Source organism: Natrix helvetica, assembly GCF_964273705.1.
Source record: "Natrix helvetica genome assembly, chromosome: 15".
Classification (NCBI taxonomy): Eukaryota; Metazoa; Chordata; class Lepidosauria; order Squamata; family Natricidae; genus Natrix; species Natrix helvetica.
Window position 1 is genome coordinate 9,974,774 of NC_138565.1, and position 18,992 is coordinate 9,993,765.

The following is an 18,992-nucleotide window of genomic DNA, read 5'->3' on the forward strand; positions in this document are numbered from 1 at the left end:
TATATGACTATAACTATTATCACTTCATTTTATGCATAATATTCTAAGTTTAATTAAATTTAAATTATTTTTATTATGCATTCCATTACATCATCCTTTATCCATCCAATATTAATACAATCTTATATCTCTTGCCATTTGTAGCATTTGTGTTCTAATTGTTTTCTTGGTAGATCTTATATGGACTTCTCTTGGCACCTTGTTTTTCTCTGCATAGCTTGTAAAGAATCGGAACTCCTTGTCTGTTCCTTCCATCAACTTTCCTTTGGTTATCACAGATGCTTCTGCCAGAATTTCTATCATTAATTCTACTAAATTTTCTCACTTTTCTTCTTCTATATTCTGGAATCTGAGATAAAATTCTGATCTGTCGCTCTCCCATTCCAATATTCCACTCTTGTCTTTTTCAACAACGCTCAATCTGCTGTCAATATCTCCAATGTTATTATCTCTTTGTTCACCTTTTTCTTCAATTTTTTGAAATCTGTCCTCATTTTCCATCATCGCTTGGTAAATATTCTCAATTTTTCCATCTATTTTTCCTGTTCTTTGTTCAATATTCTCCATTCTCTTTTCAATGACCTCTGTTCTTACTTGTATTTTTTGAATTTCTTCCATAATCATCTGCAAAGTCACTTCCTTTTCTTTTTCATGTTGGAATATCATCTGCATTGGTCTTTTCCTCCAGATAGTAATCACTGTCACTATATAAAATCCAAGGCTTTTTTATTAAGTTTCAAACAAGTTCACTGCAATCTTCTCTCTTTCCAGTCAAGCTTTCTTTTCACTCCAGTGCAGCTACTGATAGTACCCCAAAGGAGCACCTGTATAAACAATCCGTGCTCTTCCCGCTATCATTTTCAAAAACAAGCTCAGAGACCTTGAAATGTAGATCAAACGCTCAAAGGGAAAGAAGAAAAACAATGTTTCCAAGCCTCCAAGCCTCTAAGTGGCAGTGTTACTTCTTTTCCTCTGCTTTTACTTTCCTCTTTATATTCCAAACTTAAGGGGGGAAAAAAATCTTAAAAAGAAAATGCAATAGAGCATTGAAAAAAGAAAAAGAAAGAAAGTCTTAATGAAAAAAGAGAAATAGAAGAAAAACCCCCAGCAGTTTAAAAAATAAGCATTTGGAAAAATTCCATCAATAAAAAGATTAAAGAAAAATAACACACTAAGTTTGACTCAGGCTTAATCTCGCCACTTAACCTCTTCTGTCTTCAATTTTAACTTTACTTTTGAGCTTTTTGGGTGTTCTCTAATAATAAAATTTATCTCACCTATTCGACACACTTTCTCTCCCGCTTCCCTTCCATTCTGGAGCAGTCCCAACTTTCAGCAGCTTTAATGGCTGCTTCTCTGTCGCCGGAAAAAAGGGCTTCTCCTGGATCTACCAGGGATTTTGCCATGTCCCTGGGATCAGCAGGATGTGCCCCTTCTCTATCACCATCTCTGCGGGACGGTTTAGGTCCAAAAGGACCGTCCAGCGGCAGAGATATCGACGGCGATCTTGGAGCTACAAGATTACACGTCGTATCATCGCGACGTCAGCCCCGTCTCTCTGGTTGCATCAGGATCTTGTGGCCCCAGCAAGCTGGATCTTCTTTGTAAGGGTTAGTGACGGGAATCCCAGCAAGTGAACAATTTTTATTTATTTACTAGCTGATTACCCAACGTTGCGTCGGTATTTATAGGGGGAAAATGTCCAGACCAAATATAATTTCTAATGTTGGATTCCCCCCCCCCCCATTACCAGAGGGAGCCCCTTATGGAGTACTGTGAAGCCGTTACCATGGCAACTCCATATCGCTGCACAGTAGAAACCATTTTAAGGCAGTACAGTAGAAGCCGTTTTAAGGCACAACAGGCTGTATCTTAACAGAACACACATCCCGAGGGGTATTACTGGTGTCTCTCCCCCCCCCCCCACAGTATTTGTTTCCAGAGGGTACATCATCTGTGGACGAAGTTTGGTTGAAATTGCTTGAGGCGTTCCAGAGTTCTGCTGGAACTTGTACACACACACACACACATACACACACACACACAGAGCCATTTGTGTGTGTATCTATGTATGTATGTATGTGTATATAGATTGACACTCATGTTTAGCCATCACCAACTCCTTCATAGAGGCATTCTGGGCTTTGTACAAATAAAAGTTAAAATACAAAAACTGAATATAAACATTTAAAGTTGGGGCAGGGGTACTTAAAATGTGACGTTAAATATGACTTAAAACAGGGTCTCTAACCTTGGCCTCCGACTCCCAGAATTCCTCAGCCAGCAAAGCTGCCACCCTTGGCCACTTTAAGACTTGTGGACTTCAACCCCCAGAATTCCTCAACCAGCAAAGTCCACAAGTCTTAAAGTGGCCAAGGGTGGCAGCTTTGCTGGCTGAGGAATTCTGGGAGTCGGAGTGACCATACATTCACATTGTATACAGCTAGTTTCAACCATTAACAATTAATCTACTTAATACATTGTCTATCCTTCTGTCCAATCACAATATATACATTTGTTCCAGTCTTGTCATCTTGTCTTATACCAATCATAAAATTTGTTCCATACCTCAAAATATTCTGATTCCCCTTTATTTTTAAGTTCAAGAGTGAGCCTATCTGCTTCTGCACAGGCCAACACTTTTCTGATTATATCTAGCTCTGATGGTGTATTTTCTTTTTTCCAATACTGTGCATAGGTTATGAGCACTGCAGTCAGTATATGTATAATTAGATAAAGTGTATCTTTCTTAAACCCCTCCGGTATTATTCCTAGGATAAAGGTTTCTGGTTTAAACATAATTTGTTCTCCCACCATTTGTTCTAACCATGATTGGATCATTTTCCAATATTTTTTTTGCCTCATTGCACGTCCACCACATATGATAGAAAGTGCCTGGTGTTTTTTTACCCTTCCAACAGTTTGGGGCCAGATTTTTGAACATTTTGGAAAGCCGTGCTGGGGGGAGAAGTCCACAAGCCTTAAAGTGGGCAAGGGTGGCAGCTTTGCTAGCTGAGGAATTCTGGGAGTTGAAGTCCACAAGTCTTGAAGTGGGCAGGGTTGTAGAGCCCTGGCTTAAAAGGCAAAGGGGGGGGGGTCTTTCAGGAGGGCAGAGCCAGGCCTTGAGGTAATTTCGGTGGGGCTGCAAAGAATGCGCTTAGCAAGGATCCCGCCGGTTGCCCTCAGGGGATCCCTTGTAGGTTTTTTAGAATAATCTTTTCTGGTTTTTTTTTTAATATGCAGGCAGTCCTCGACTTACAACAGTTCCTTTAGGGACTATTCAAAGTTACAGCTGAAAAATCTGCCCGCCGCATGCCACCTCTGGCACGCGTGCCATAGGTTTGCATCATGGGTATAGGGTCCCCTGCTTGGGCAGGGGTCGGACCAGAAGACTTCCAAGGTCTCTTCCAACTCTGTTACCCTGAATTCTCTTTACTCGTTACTTTGCCTTTTCACAAACAGATAACTTAGACATTTCCAAAGATCCTTAATATTTAGAATAGGATCGCTTTTCCAATTTCTTAGAATAATTCTTTTAGCAACTCCTCCCTCTGGACCTGGCTGGTAGAACCGTGATGCCCGAAAGACGAGCATATTCCAGAGTTTCCCGATTCAGTGTAACTTTTATATTGTTAACCTTAAGGGATTTCTCCATAAATCTTCTTATTTATAGTACGTTATATATGTATGTATAAAAAGTTACCATTTACCGTTCAGAAGCCGGCCTGACCTGTTAATTTTAACTTATTTTAAATGTATTGTCTTTTAATCCGGTTTGTTTTTGGATATGGATTTATTTATTTTTTTTAACTTTTGGGATGTATGTTTTTTAATGTTGTACGCCGCCCTGAGTCCTTTTGTTTTGTTTTATTTGGATTTATATGCCGCCCTTCTCCAATATAAAAGTTACACTGAATCGGGAAACTCTGGAATATGCTCGTCTTTCGGGCATCACGGTTCTACCAGCCAGGTCCAGAGGGAGGAGTTGCTAAAAGAATTATTCTAAGAAATTGGAAAAGCGATCCTATTCTAAATATTAAGGATCTTTGGAAATGTCTAAGGGCGGCATATAAATCCAAATAAAACAAAACAAACAAACAAACAGAAGAGGCAGTTTCTTCCACAAGATGGGACAGTTCCATCTTCCACCTCCTGGCAAACATTTTATTGGGGAATTTTTAAGGAAATTTTAATATTTGTATTTTAACTAAGAATTGTACAGTATATTTTTTACCTCCTCCGTCTACGTCCACGTCTATGTCTATGTTCATGTCTATGTATTTGTTATATGGTTTTAACATGACTGTACACCGCCCAGAGTCCTGCCTAGGAAAGGGTGCGGTCTAGAAATAAAAGTTGTTGTTATTATTATTATTATTATTATTATTATTATTATTATTATTATTATTATTATTATTATTATTATTATTATTATTATTATTATTATTATTATTATTACTAGTAACACTAAGGAAGCCCATCATACAATCTGGGAGCAAATCTGGAATAAGCTTTTTTTTTTTAAGTAAGGAAGGTGACACTAAATAGTAAGAAAAATTCCTGATGCATTTCTGAGAAACGGCCAAATCTCAGCCAGTTTGCTCAAGGCAGATGTGAGAACACCCATTCTGTACCATATGAGCCACGGTGGCGCAGTGGTCAGAGTGCAGTACTGCAGGCTCCTTCTGCTGACTCCCGGCTGCCTGCATTTTGGCAGTTTAAATCTCACCAGGCTCCAGGTTGACTCAGCCTTCCGTCCTTCCGAGGTGGGTAAAATGAGGAGCCAGATTGTTGGGGGGCAAGAGGTTGAGAGGGCTGTGAAGCGGTATATAAGGGCTACTGCTACCCTTCCCGTCCTGTCTATATCAAGCCTTTGAGGTTGTAAACCCCTAGAAGGGGGTGGGGTGGGATTCAGGGATGCTCCCAGTTGGGGACCTGCTTCCTAAGAGGATTCCCTGTTTGTCTTTGGTTGCAGCTTCCAAAGGCCTCTTGGATGCTGCCCACTTCTGCTACCTGATGGCCCAGGAGAGTTTCGGCGTCTACACCAAGAAGACCACCAAGCTGGTGCTGATCGGTGCAAACCACAGGTGCGTGGGGACCCTTCCAGTTTTCTCCCTCGGGATCGAGCTCCCCCCTTGGTTCCTTCCACCTCTCTCACTACAGCGCCTCAGTGGCTTAGTGGTCAGAGTGCAGTACTGCAGGCTCCTTCGGCTGCCTCCCTGCAATTCGGCGGTTCAGATCTCACCAGGCTCCAGGTTGACTCAGCCTTCCATCCTTCCGAGGTGGGAAAAAGGAGGAGCCAGATTGTTGGGGGCAAATGGCTGACTCTGTAAACCGCTTAGAGAGGGCCGATAAGTACTGTGAAGCGGAATATAAGTCTAAGGGCTATTGCTACAGAGCCGGGACGCTGCTTCTCCAGAGGAGCCCAGGCGCTTGTTGGCCACCTTGGCCAGGCGTTGCTGCCCTTCAGTTCCATTTGCATCTCAGGCTGTTGTACCACGTGGTCTTGTTTGCGTGGCAGGGATGCAGAGGGCTTGGTGCAGCTCTGGGCGTTCTCTCCCACTGCTGTATAGAGAGGCTGGCACATCAAAAGCAACTCTGTTGATTGGCACGGAACAGGGGATACCTGTCACTGGGGCTTGCCAAGCCTTCAGCAGGGCGCGCTTTCATGTTTTAATTAGGAATTCCAGCAAAGGACTCCAGGGGCCTCTGTTGTAAACTCATGAAGGAGGGTTGCTTGCTTTCCCCCCCTCCTCCCCCAAGTCCTTTGAGGGGCAAAGCTAAACCCACTCCCTTCTTTTCAACGGCTCCAGACAGACTCTCAGTGTTGTTTCAGAAGCTGTTATGTGCCATTGAAGAAGGGCACCGTTCTCTCTTTTTCCGCCCTTAGCTTGCCTTTTCTGAAGTTTGCCAGCAATGAGGCCATTCAGCGGACAGAGACCTACGAGTACGCACAGTCCCTGGGGACTCAGCCATGCTCCCTGCCCAACTTCCAGGTTTGCATCTCTCCCTTCCTTCCTTTCTTCCCTCTTCTTCCTTCCTTCCCCCCTCCCTCCTGCCTTCTTCTTCCTCCCTCCCTCCTCCCTCCCTCCCTCCCTCCCTCCTTCCCTCCCTCCTTCCCTTCCTTCCTTCCTTCCTTCCTTCCTTCCTTCCTTCTTTCTTTCTTTCTTTCTTTCTTTCTTTCTTTCTTTCTTTCTTTCTTTCTTTCTTTCTTTCTTTCTTTCTTTCTTTCTTTCTTTCTTTCTTTCTTTCTTTCCTTATTATAACATTGAAACAAGTTACAACATTGTCCAAATATAACTTGTTTACTTGCTACAAGGGAGGGGGAAGATCAATTACTATGGCCAGAAAATCTTTAGCTGACTGCAGACAATCATAGTCCCTTGAAATGAAAGGTGGTTTTGCAGGCTGCTTGCAAATCTATCAATGGGCCCTGTGTAAGGTCGAGCCTCTCCTCCCCATTCAAGAAATGAAGCCTTAGCATTCCAAAAGGAACCTTTTGTTGAACTGGAGTGATAGCAAGACGAAAGAAAAGCAGACTCTGAATTCCCTCAGGCAAGGTAGGATAAAGGAAGCAGGAACTTCAGTTCAGTGTGGATTGAGCCAATCCACAGGTGTGGAGGTATTTCTGCCGTTCTGAGAACCTGATAAAGATACTTTCTTGGGGTCCATCCTCTGCCAGCTTTCATACAACGCCATACAAATCGCATGGCCCCTCCCTCCCTTTACATTCCCCAAAAGGTGAGAAAAATCTCAGAGCTGCCTAGGTGCCAGGATAAAGGTTATAAATCAGTAGGGTAGGGGCTGTGAAAGGTATAGGGAAGAAAGTACCGTATTTTTTGGACTATAAGATGCACCATGATTTTGAAGTGGTAAATTAAAAAAAAGTTTTTGCACTCTGCAGGCCTCCCAAACCCTCTGTAGGCCTCGTTTTTCGGAAAAGGGGGGGGGGGCATGCAGAGCTTTGGGAGGCTTGTAGAGTGCTCCTGGGGGGTTGGGGGGGGCAAAAATGAGCAAAAAACAGCCCGTTTTTTGCTCGTTTTTGCCCTCCCCAGCCCCCAGGAGCACTTTGCAAAACTCCCAAACCCTCTGCACAGACATTTTTGCAAAGGGGGCAGAGTTTTGGTAGGCCAAAAATGCTGTATTCAGTGTATAAGACGCACCTAGATTTTCACCTTCTTTTTTGGGGGGGAGGTGCGTCTTATACTCCGAAAAATACGGTAATAAACTACATAATATATCAGTGCCTCGTATCAGGTTTTTTTTTTGCACAATCTTTAATTCTTAGGGTGACAGAAGAGGAAAATGATTAACTATGGGACATGGGAGTAAATGTAGTTACATAAGTCTCGACTTATGACCACAATGGAGCCCAACCGTTCCTTCGTTAAGTGAGTTTTTCCCCATTTGAAACACCTCTGTTGCCACCGTTGTTAAGTGAACCCCTGCAGCTAATAAGTCAGTAACCCGTTCCTTAAGGGACTCTGGTTTCCCCCATTGGCTTGCTGGTCAGAAGGTCGCCAAAGGGGATCACTTGACCTCGGGGACACAGCGACCGTCATAAACACGAAGCAGTTGCCAAGCATCTGAATTTTGATCACACGGCCATGGGGACGCTGGAGAGGTCGTCACTGTCGAAAATAGTCCCATTTGTAACTTTGAATGTTCACTAAACGAGCTGTCGTAAGTGGGGGGACTGCCTGTAATTCCTGCTAAGGCAGGGGTGTCCAAACTTGGGAACTTTAAGGCTTGTGGACTTCAACTCCCAGAATTCCCCAGCCAGCATGGCTGGCTGGGGAATTCTGGGAGTTGAAGTCCACAAGCCTTAAAGTTCCCACGTTTGGACACCCCTGTGCTAAGGAAATGGAAGCGGAAGGCAATGGAGGCCGGCCTTTGTTGTGGCCCCGTCCTCGGCCTGTATTAACCTGCCTCTCAAAACCTCCTCTGCCTTCTCAGGTATTCAAGTTCCTCTATGCTTGCCGGCTGGCTGAGGTGGGCCTCATTGCACAAGCCTTCCACTACTGCGAAGTCATTTCCAAAGCCATCCTGACAAACCCCGGCTGCCATTCGCCGGTTCTTATCAGCCAGGTGATCCAGGTAAGCTAACACCCCAGCGGGACGGATGGCTCGCTTGAACCTTCAGGGGTGGGTGGGGGAAGCCCTGTCCTTTTTCTGGGACTCCGGAGCTTGGCAGCTATTTCAGATCACAGCACCCATTTTTCCTGTGTACCATCCCTTTTCCCAACCTTCCCTAACTCCGAGCCCTCCAAATATGTAGAGTCACGTTTCCTCGGACCCCAGACAATGACAGATTTTCAGAGTTGGAAGGGACCTGGTAGGTAATCTAGTCCAACCTTCCTACGCCACCCACGCCCAAGCTGGAGACCCCTCACCATTTCTGACAGATGGCAATCCAGTCTCTCCTTGGAAGAGAGTGATGAAGTTCCCACAACTTCTGCTCCACTGGTTGATTCTCCCACTGGCAGAAAATTCCTCCTTATTTCCTGGCTGAATCTCTCCTTGTTCAGTTTCCATCCATTGTTCCTTGTCTGGCCTTCGGGTGCTTTAGGAAATAGCTTGACCCTTCCCTTCCTCTCTGGGGCAGCCCCTCCAATATTGGAAGACTGCTCTCCTGTCTCCCCTGGTCCTTCTCTTCCCAAGACCAGCCATGCCCAGTTCCTGCAACGGTTCATCGTATGTTTTAGCCTCCAGTCCCCTCATCATCCTGGTTGCTCTTCTCTGCACTCTTTCTAGAGTCTCAACCTCTCTTTTGTAGTGTGGTGACCAAAACTGGATGCAGAATTCTAGATGTGGTCTTCCTAAGGACTGATATGCCTTTAATTCCTCATTCTTCATTTTACAGATTTCCTCTCAATTGCGGCTCTTTGACCCTCAGATGAAGGAGAAGCCTGAGCAGGAATTATTTATTGAGCCCAACTGGCTAATTCATCTCCGACACTTAGATGGGCAGATTAAGGTGAGTTTCACGTCCTTTGGGATGTTTGCAGCAGGTGGGCGCAGTTCGGTCCAGCTCCATTCGGGTCTAACTCGGAGGCGTAGAGATGCCGCTGTGGTTTCTTTGTAAACTTTTGGAGGGATGTCTCTTGAGAAAAAAAAGGTTTCCTCTCTAACTCTAAAATGTTGGCTGTGGTCAGATCAATAATCATAACAGAAGTTAGTTAATAATCGCACAGTCCTGGAGATATTGACAGACAAGACCATTACCAGATAGTCCTCAACTTAACAATAGTTCATTTAGTGACCATTCAAATGCACACACAAAAAAGGACTTACAACCATTTCTCACAGTTGCAACCTTTGCAGCATCTCCATGGTCATGTGGTCAAAATTCAGATGCTTGGCGACCGGTTCATATTTATGACCGTCGCAGCGTCCCTGGGACACGTTGCGACCCACTGACAAGCAAAGTCCACGGGGAAGCCAGATTCGCTTAACAGCCAGGTTCCTAACTTAGCAACTGCAGGGAGTCACTTAACCGCGGAGGCAAGAAAGGTCGTAAAATGGAGCAAAACTCACTTAAGTTGTCACCTAACAACAGAAATTCTGGGCTCAATTATGGTCGTAAGTTGAGAATTCCCTGGACTGATTTTCAAGGCTTCTAAGTGGGAGAGTTTCAGGCGGAAGGCGTGGAGGAAATCTGCTACAAATCCCCTACTTTAATTCCCAAATGCCTTGCAATAATATACGTGTGTGTGTGTGTGTGTGTGTTTTGCCTGGGGCGGGGCAGTGGCGTCGACTGGCTGGTCTTAGCTGAAAGCGTCCATTGGCCTCCCATCTTGTTGCAGGACGGCTCCTTCGGCTACAGCCTAGGGCGATTCACACCTCAGCAGTACTCCTCCAGCACGCCGAGCTCGGAGCACGACCAGCCCAGTCGGAATGAAAGCCTGGGAGGCGGCCTAGAAGTGAGCTCCAACAACCCGTTGTTGGCCTCCCTGCTGCCCAACATGGTCCAGCCCGGGCAGAACGTCCACTTGATGCCTTCAGGTGGGTGCATGGCTTGCGGGAGGCTCCCCTTCGTGGCCTGAAAACGTGGAAAGCATGGGAACCAAATGCCAGGCAGCCTTGCGGGAGGTAGGGGCTGCCCATGTGTTGGGAAGCATCCCACTTGCTCCTTTGATGGGGGCCAAGCAACCGGCTGTGTGAATGAAGGATGCCGGCTGCTCTGAGGCCAGCTGTGGACTCTGACCTGCAGCCCTTCCCTGGCTGCCTTCCTCTTCTGACCTTAATTGTGTGCGTTTTCCTGATACAGCAAAACGCACACAATTAAGTCCAAAAGCCCCCTTTTTATTTCAAAAGTTGTGAATTATATTCATTCACAGCCCGTAATGAGTTCCAAATAGTAGTAAAGAGTTCTGCAGCAGTCTGCCAAAGTCCTTCGGGTTGATAAGGTCACACGGAGCAAAGAGTCTAAACGTATTTTCAGAAGGTAAACTGACCAGCATGAACCAAGTGGCTTCCTGCAAAGGCTCACATGCCTTTGCTTCTCCTTTATGTCCTATGGGAGGGGCCAATCACCTCCAAACTTTACTGCCGAGTTGTCCCTTCTGTTTTAACTGTTCTTGCCTTCTGGCAGCTCTGTGCATGCGCTCACTGGAAGCAGGGAGAGCCTGTTCCTCTCTGGAGGCAGCACATAACTCCCAGGCGTCCCTCTCCCCCTCTCTGCCTCCGACACAGAGCCCTCATCAGAGCCTTCCCCAGACTCCAGGACCGGCCCATCTTCCTCCCCAACCTCCTCTCTGTCCGAGTCTGCTGTGAGCTCTGCAGGACGCTGGTGGACCACAACCCTTCCAGACTCCTCCTGCTCCTGTGCCAGACCATAAAGGAGCAGCCAGGCTCATTCTGGACTCTTGCTTATTATGGGATGCAAACTCTGTTCTCTTTCCATCCTTTCTCTAGCTCCTCCTACCATCCTGGATGGCTCAGCGGCTCTGACCCTCCCTTCCCAACCGGAGCCCGCCGCTGCTGTTCCTTTCCACTCCGGGGTACCCACCTCGATGGGCCCGGGACCTGGCTCTCTGAACCCTTACGGAGCCGAGCTGAACCCCATGTACGGGGCGCCAGCGGTGCTGCCAGCAGGACTACCTCTTCAGGGCCCCGAGCTGCAGCCACACGAGGGGAGCCAGCACGAAGCAGGTTCGCCTGGGCAAGGAATGGGTGGGGAAGAATCGGCCAGCAAACTCCCTTCTCTAGAGCGCCTGTGTGCAGAATTTCTAAGGCATTGCAATAGGGAGAGGAGAGGGGAAGGGAAGGGATCCGGTCATGGCTTTTGCCATTTAAAAAGCACGTTTAGGTTCCCATCCCCCTTGGGAAATTCAGCAGGGAAGCCTCACCATATTTCTCCTTGCCTTTGTTGGCCCTTGGAGGCTCCCTCTCATTGTAGTCCCATCTCTGATAGAGAATTAGAGGTATTAGCTGGGAGTAGCTCCTAGAGCAGGGGTGTCCAAACTTGGGAACTTTAAGACTTGTGGACTTCAACTCCCAGAATTCCCCAGCCAGCTGGCTGGGGAATTCTGGGAGTTGAAGTCCACAAGTCTTAAAGTTCCCAAGTTTGGACACCCCTGTCCTAGAGCAAGGGGGTCAAACAGAAGACCCACAGGCCGGATCCGGCCCATGGGGCCATCCTGGAAAATCACATCGCTTCGGCCCAGTCTACCCAATGCGAAGAGGAAACATATCCAGCAGTTTGGGGGGGGGGGGTGTCAAGCTGGCCACGCCCACTCAGTCGGCCACACTCAGTGAGGGCATTAAGCTGGCCACGCCTGCCCAGTTGGCCACGCCTGCCTGGCCCCCCAATGTCAACCACAGCCCTGATGTATCCCTCAATGAAATTGAGTTTGACACCCCTCTCTTGGATGGACCTGCCCACATGGTATCACCAAGCCTTAGATCTAGGGCCCCACGTGGATTCATTCATCCATCCATTCATTCATCCATCCATCCATTCATTCATTCATTCATTCATTCACCCGTCTATCATAGCCACTCATCTCACAGGCAGGTGGCTCTTCTCCCCCTCATTTGGGAAGAACGAAGCTTACCTGCCCTTCCCTCTTTCTCTTTTTGCATGGTCCCAGGGGTGGCTGAACCTCCCGTATGGAAGGCAATTCCAAAGTCCGGAGAGGAAGACTTCTACGGGAAGATGGCGATCATGGTATTGGCCAGTTTCTTTTTCTCTCTTTATTAGTGACCTTCATTGTGCGGGCCACATTGCGCCCGAGGTCCTGTGGGAAGTTCCCAAGATTGCCTTGTGCGCTCTGGCTTAATTTGGGCCCGTTCATTCCGGAATGGCCCAATTTGTGAAGAGGTTCTAGAATGACTTTTTCTCTGAGCACTTCAGAAGAAGAAGTCCACGGCCCCTTGGTCAGCCACATTTTGCCTGCCAAGCGGTGGCGATGGGGCAGATGGCCCTGGGCTCCCTCTGGGGCATGTGCATCACAGGCAGGGCCTCAGGGTGTGAAGGCCAGAGGCTCCGGTGTGCCAGGAGCCGGGCTTCCTGCATCCCTTCCATTTGGAGGTCAGTGGCCAGGAGCAGAATAACCTGGTAAGTAAAGAAGATTCCGCATATGAGTTCCTGGTTGTCTTTCCCCCCCCCCTCCCCTTTTCTTTGCAGCATGACAAATCCACTCCTGGGATATGAGCCGGTGGGACTTTTGCTGCCCACGGCTGTTCAGGTGTGGTCTTTGCTGCTTGTTCAGGTGTGCTAACTTTGTTTCCGTCCAGGGCCCAGGCCGACGATCCCGATCGACCTCCCAGTCCTCGGCCCACATGGTATGCCCCTGAAACTGATTTGCTGCCCCTCAAGTCTTCATCTCTCTCAAATCCATTCTCCTCTCTCTCTCTCTCCATTGCCACTTCTCAGTTCTCCATTGCTTGTTGGCACTTGTTTCCTCCTTCCTCCTGTTCCTTCTTGCAACTTTATTGAAGACGTCTCTTCTTAAAACTTTCCCCAAAACTGAACTCGGTTGTTATGTCGCAACAGGCCTTGGGGCGGCGGTCTCGGACCACCTCGGAGTCCTCCGTGCATTCGATTGGCCGGGAGAGGCGAAACTCAGCCTCCAAGCAGCCTTCCCCGCCTCCACCCTCGATCCCCGAAAGGAAGAAAACCCCCAAAGAAGGCAAGAAGGAGCTGGCACCTCCAAAAGTGAGAGCCACAAGTGCTTAAAACGCTAAGCAGAAACACTCAGCTGCCTCCCACCGGAGAGAATCCGCGCTTCCTGGCTTGGCTCCGATGCCTTTGCCAACCTCGGCGAAACTTTCTGGAGGCCTCCATCTCTCCTTCCCCCCCCCCCAAGTTTAGCACTTCCTCCTTCAAACTTATTTATTTACTAGAAAATTTATATTGCCGCCTATTCTCACATGGGGACTCAAGGCGGCTTACAGGGCTATAAAAACATCATATATTAAAAAAGTAAAAGAAAATGATCAAATAATAAATTAATAAAATAATACAATAGCCCACCTCCACCCCTCACCCTGATGACAACACCTAACATGAGCCATTGAATGGGCTCCATCCTGCTCTGGGTTCCCCAGGCCTGCTCACAGAACCAGGTTTTCAATGCCTTCCGGTAAAAATGCTAGAGGGGGGGGGCATTCTAATCTCGGGGGGAGGAGGGGGGAGATGATGTTCCAGAGAGAGAGAGAGAGAGAGAGGGAGCCACCATGGAGAAGGCCCTTCTTCTGGGTGCCACCAGGCATATCTCCCACAATTTCCCCCGCTCTGGTCGGTCGGGTAAATGTGACCCTCAGATAATCTGGTCCCAAGCCATGAAGGGCTTTAAAGGTGACAATCAGCATCTTGAATTGCACCCGGAAGCAAACTGGCAACCGATGCAGCTCCTGCACACCGAGGTCTGCACAAAACCGTTGCATTTTGCACCAAACCTAAAGTCATAAATCGCTCTGGGATCTTCCGGGGTTGGAGGACGGGAGAGACATTTTAATACATTGTATTAAAAGGAAGTATAATTGCATTTTTCCCCTCCTCAGAGCGGTGGCAACTGGCTTAGTTGGCTAATGGGGAAAAGCAAAAATGAAGCTCACCTTCCTGATGATAAGAACAAGTCGGTAAGGAAACCGTTCACCCTCCACTGGCATCCTTGGGCATTATTTTCTTCCTTTTGATGCTCCGTTTCCAACCGTAGCATTTGGCCTTGGGACCTTTGAAAGCAAACACAATTTTACTTTTTACACTTTTTAAAATTTCAAATGGCACCAATTCCAGACTCAGGGGGGAAAAAATGTTCAGGGTTGGCAAAGAAAGTTAGAAAAACGCTTCTACAGAGAGGCAAATGTAGACATTGGTACTGGGGTTTCTATCAGAGAGACAAACATGATGCAAAACTATCCTTGAGAAGAACTAGTTCATTTATTTATTAAATTTGTATGCAGCCCAATCTCGTGGTCAAGGAACCCTTGGTGGCTTCTGATACCAGAACTAACAAAAATAAAACGATTACGGGATTAGAACATAGGGCATTAAAAGGTAAAACATTAAAATTAATATTAAGTGGATAAAAAGAACCCATGAGTGGAATAGAACCTATTAGGAACCATTTGTGCGGGCAGTTTATACAGAATGTAGCAAAATTTTGTATCTTTAGAGAAATATTTTCTTCTTAATTATTTAACAGGTAAAAGAAATCATAGTGCCTTGGAAATTTAAATAAAGGAGGGATAATAAACTCTCTGCTGAATGTCCCTGTAGACCTGGCAATACCAGGACCACTTCACAGCATTGGGGTCATAGGGGCTTCCCTATATTTCCCTTCCAGGACATCTGTGGGGAGAGCATTAAATAGAGCTAAAGATAAGGCTCTCCTTATTTGGGAACTGTGATATGATATAAATGTGAGTGTCAGGATTCCAAATAGCTCCCAAAATTAAATCAGAGTCCGAGGCAAAATATTGCTCAAAGTTCCAATTGATGAAGAGAGCCATGTTGGCACATCTGGGAGAACCTGAATCTGAAAGCTTCCCGGTTTTCCCCACCCAGTTGAAAGTTCAAGAGCTTTGCCCCCACATCCACAAGTCCATCCCATGGTCCAATCTCCCACTGCCATGCTGGCAGCTTCCACCCATCCAGTTCCAGTCAGGTGCAAAGACAAAGGATGACCTTGGCTTTCTAGAAAGACTTTTGTTATGACTACACAGCATCTAACTCCTTACAATCCCCGCCCCCATTTTCCCACCATAGAAAATGCATAGCAGAATAGTAGAAAGTGTGGCAGGCCAAAGATCCAAAAGAAAAGATGGCTGCAGGCCTGACAGGCTGGTTTAGGCACTAACAGTTAGCTATTTGCGATTTAGTTTATACAAGAAAGCAGCCATTTCAGTTCTGTCTTCTATATCTAGTATAGTAATGTATATGCCGTAGTATTGATCTGGCTTGATCTGACCCCGAAGTTAAGATAGCATCACTGGAGAAACCATAGAGGCATATTTTCCTCAGGATCTCTGCTCCCCAGGGAGTTGTCTGAGTGAAATCAGGCTTAATAGCAGTGACTGTGAGAGGGATCTTGGAGTGGAGTGGACAACCAGTTAAATATGAGTTAGCAGTGTGCGGTGGCAGCCAAAAAAGCCAACGCAATCCTAAGCTGCATTAACAGAGGGATACAATCAAGATCAAGGGAGGTACTAATACCACTCTGTAAAGCCTTAGTAAGGCCACACCTAGGACACTGCATCCAGTTTTGGTCACCATACTATAAAAAAGAGGTTGAGACTCTAGAAAAAGTGCAGAGAAGAGCAACCAGGATGATGAGGGGACTGGAGGCTGAAACATACGATGAACAGTTGCAGGAACTGGGCCTGGATAGTCTAGGGAAGAGAAGGACCAGGGGAGGCAGGATAGGAGTCTTCCAATATTTGAGGGGCTTCCCCAGAGAGGAGGGGCTCGAGCCCCTCAAAAGCACCTGAAGGCCAGACAAGGAATAATGGATGGAAACTGACCAAGGAGAGATTCAGCCTGGAAATAAGGAGGAATTTTCTGACAGTGAGGACAATTAACCAGTGGAATAGAAGTTGCCTCCAGAGGTTGCGGGACCTTCATCACTAGAAGCTTTCAGTGGACTGCCATTTATCAGAAATGGGGTAGGATCTCCTGCTTGGGCAGGGGGTTGGACTAGACGACCTACAAGGTCCCTTCCAACTCTGTTAATCTGTATCTGTTTCCCAATATTTGGTGGGTCTCTTATGATTTCTAGGAAAAAGGTTATGAGACTAATAAAGTAATAGATAAAAGGACTCAAATCAGTACAGCAATAATCTTCAGGGTTCACTATAAAGCATAAACTATTCCAGGTTGTCAGCAGAGAGGATAGACAAACAAACAAGGGAAATTAGAAAACGTGTCCCTAGAATGTTTTCCATAATATATTTACTTCTGCTTGGCAAGGTGTTTGGGGTTTTTTTTTTGGGGGGGGGGGGAATTCTGTTATCTAACGTAGACTGTTTCCCTTTGCATTTGATTATTCTAACAATCATAAATGTGTTTGAATAGAAAACACAAGTGCAGGTTTAGCTGGCTGAATCTCTGCTCCTCTCGTAAAGCTTCTTTTATCTACCTACAGATTGTTTGGGATGAAAAAAAACAGCGGTGGATCAACCTGGATGAACCGGAAGAGGAAGTGAGTGCGGCGGGCAGTTCAGGAATGGATATTAACATATCAAAGGGGAATTGAGAGGGCATCACCCACAAGCACAACGCACGTCGTACTCCAAGTCCCTTGCTCTACAAACACACACCATCCTCATCCTCATCAAGGGATGGAAAAGCAGCTGCATTCCTGGGAGTGCCTTCTCCTTTCTTTGCCATTCTAGCCTGCTTGGTTTTCCCCCTCCCTTCGTCTCCCGCGCCTGAGGGGCTCTTGCAAAAGCCGTCTCGTGGTTTCCTGCAGTCCCAAACACCAAACATAACAGACAACTATTGTTGAACTGACAGTGAGAACAATTAACCAGTGGAACAGCTTGCCTCCAGAAGTTGTGAATGCTCCAACTCTGGAGGTTTTTAAGAAGAGGTTGGATAACCATTTGTCTGAAGTGGTGTAGGGCTTCCTGCCTAAGCAGGGGGTTGGATTAGAAGACCTCCAAGGTCCCTTCCAACTCTGTTACTCTATTTCTATTAACTGTGTTAGCAAAGGGAAAGCTGTCAGCTGTCAGATTTGCATTTCACTGACTGTTTTTTTCCTCCCCCCCCCCTCTCCCTCTCTCTTTAGAACAAGCCCCCTCCCCCTCCCCCCACAGTGATTCCTCAGGCTGCCCCCTCTGGATTAACAGGAGCTCCCAATGCTTCCGTCAACATGTTCTCGAGGAGAGCAGGTACCTGATACAGTTGGAAAACCTACCCTGGACCTGAGAGGTGGGGGAAGGCAGGGGGTCCATTATCTGTTCTCTCCCTTCCTTGGCTGGCTTGTTCAGATGGCAAGCAGCGAGGGAAGATAGCGTTGGTTGGAGAGCATCTCAAGAGGTTTCAGGAGTAGAGGTGCATTAGGTCAGTCCGCAGAGGGCTTAAATCTGGCCCCGCAGAGCCAGTCTGGAAATAGCAAAGGACTGGCCCGCCTTGCCTCTGTTAGTGAGAAAGGGGGCACCCTCCCCTCCCCCACACGCATGGCTCCCCCACGCCCCATTTTTGCTGGCAGAGGGCTGTCAAAGCAAATTAAAAAAACAAAGCAAAAGGATAAATGTTTCCCCTTTTGCATTTGAGCATGCAAGAAGAGACAGGGAAGGAGAAAGAGGAAAGACAAAGAAAAAGAAGGGAAAATGGGAAGAGAGCAAGGAAGGAGAAATAAGGGAAGAGGGGAAGGAAGAAGGAATTAGAATGAAGGGAAGGAAGGGCAAATAGCACTTAGACTTATATACCGCTTCACAGTACTTTACAGCCCTCTCTTGTAAACCGCTTAGGTTTACAGAGTCAGCCTCTTGCCCCAAATGATCTGGGTCCCCGTTTTACCCGCCTCAGAAGGACGGAAGGCTGAGTCAACCTTGAGCCTGGTGAGATTCGAACTGCCCAATTGCAGGCAGCAGAAGGAGCCTGCAGTACCCCGCTCTAACCACTGTGCCACCGTAATCTTTGATAAGCAGAAGCCATTTTCCTGGCTTCTCGGCCTGAGAGCCTTGGCCACCCTGTCTGGCACAGCAGCCGTCCACGGGCGGTCATGAAACTGGCCCCTTGTTCCCTGCCGTGCTTCCTCCCCCTCTTCCTCGGTCTCTGGAATGAGCTTTTCCCCCCCTCTGCTTGTCCCTTCACAGCAGGAAGTAAAGTTCGCTACGTGGACATTCTGAACCCAGGCAAAGCCAAGACCCCCGTTCCTGCTCCAGCTCCAGCTGACCTGTTTGCTCCCTTGGCCCCAATGCCCATCCCTGCCAACATGTTTGTGCCCAACTCAGGTGAGTCAAAGGCAGGTGAGCAAGAGCCGCACTCCGGAGCCCCCCCCCCCCCCCCGCCCACTCACCCGCCTCCCTTCCCGGAGGCTTTTTCTTCTGCTTCCCTTTCCAAAGAATAGGGAAGGGGGGAAAAGCTGTTGTCTGAATTTAGTTGAACAGCTTTTGCTAAGGAAATTGTAAGATTGGGATTGAATGAGTGAATGAATGGGTGGAAGTATTAAATCAGGGGTGTCCAAACTTGGCAACTTTAAGACTTGTGGACTTCAACTCCCAGAATTCCCCAGCCAGCTCTGGGGAATTCTGGGAGTTGAACTCCACAAGTCTTAAAGTTGCCAAGTTTGGACACCCCTGTATTAGATAGACCTCCTCTTGTCGAAGAGCTTAGATTGTAAATATTCTCTTTAGATCAGGGGTGTCAAGCTGGATTTCTTTGAGGGCCGGATCAGCATTATAGTCTCAGGCCTGGCAGGCATCTTTTGCTTTAGGCCTGCCACATTTATTGCTGTGGGGAAACGGGATCATATGGAGTGGGGGTACATGCAGTCAAAAACCGATTTGATTCCACAACTTTGGAATGTAATTCAGAA

General features: G+C 47.1%; 1 protein-coding gene across 3 annotated transcripts in view; it reads left to right on the forward strand.

Annotated features, from left to right (window-relative positions):
* Window positions 1–18,992, forward strand: part of SEC16A (SEC16 homolog A, endoplasmic reticulum export factor) — a 64,427-nt gene that overhangs the window by 37,379 nt on the left and 8,056 nt on the right. For all 3 annotated transcript variants that reach the window (XM_081967057.1, XM_081967058.1, XM_081967059.1), the window contains 13 exons: window positions 4,976–5,087; window positions 5,891–5,996; window positions 7,957–8,097; window positions 8,864–8,977; window positions 9,807–10,005; window positions 10,918–11,154; window positions 12,096–12,172; window positions 12,742–12,789; window positions 13,001–13,162; window positions 14,011–14,088; window positions 16,593–16,649; window positions 17,238–17,340; window positions 18,271–18,408. In XM_081967057.1, coding sequence (XP_081823183.1) covers window positions 4,976–5,087; window positions 5,891–5,996; window positions 7,957–8,097; window positions 8,864–8,977; window positions 9,807–10,005; window positions 10,918–11,154; window positions 12,096–12,172; window positions 12,742–12,789; window positions 13,001–13,162; window positions 14,011–14,088; window positions 16,593–16,649; window positions 17,238–17,340; window positions 18,271–18,408 — 1,572 coding nt within the window. The remainder of the gene's footprint in view (window positions 1–4,975; window positions 5,088–5,890; window positions 5,997–7,956; window positions 8,098–8,863; window positions 8,978–9,806; window positions 10,006–10,917; window positions 11,155–12,095; window positions 12,173–12,741; window positions 12,790–13,000; window positions 13,163–14,010; window positions 14,089–16,592; window positions 16,650–17,237; window positions 17,341–18,270; window positions 18,409–18,992) is intronic.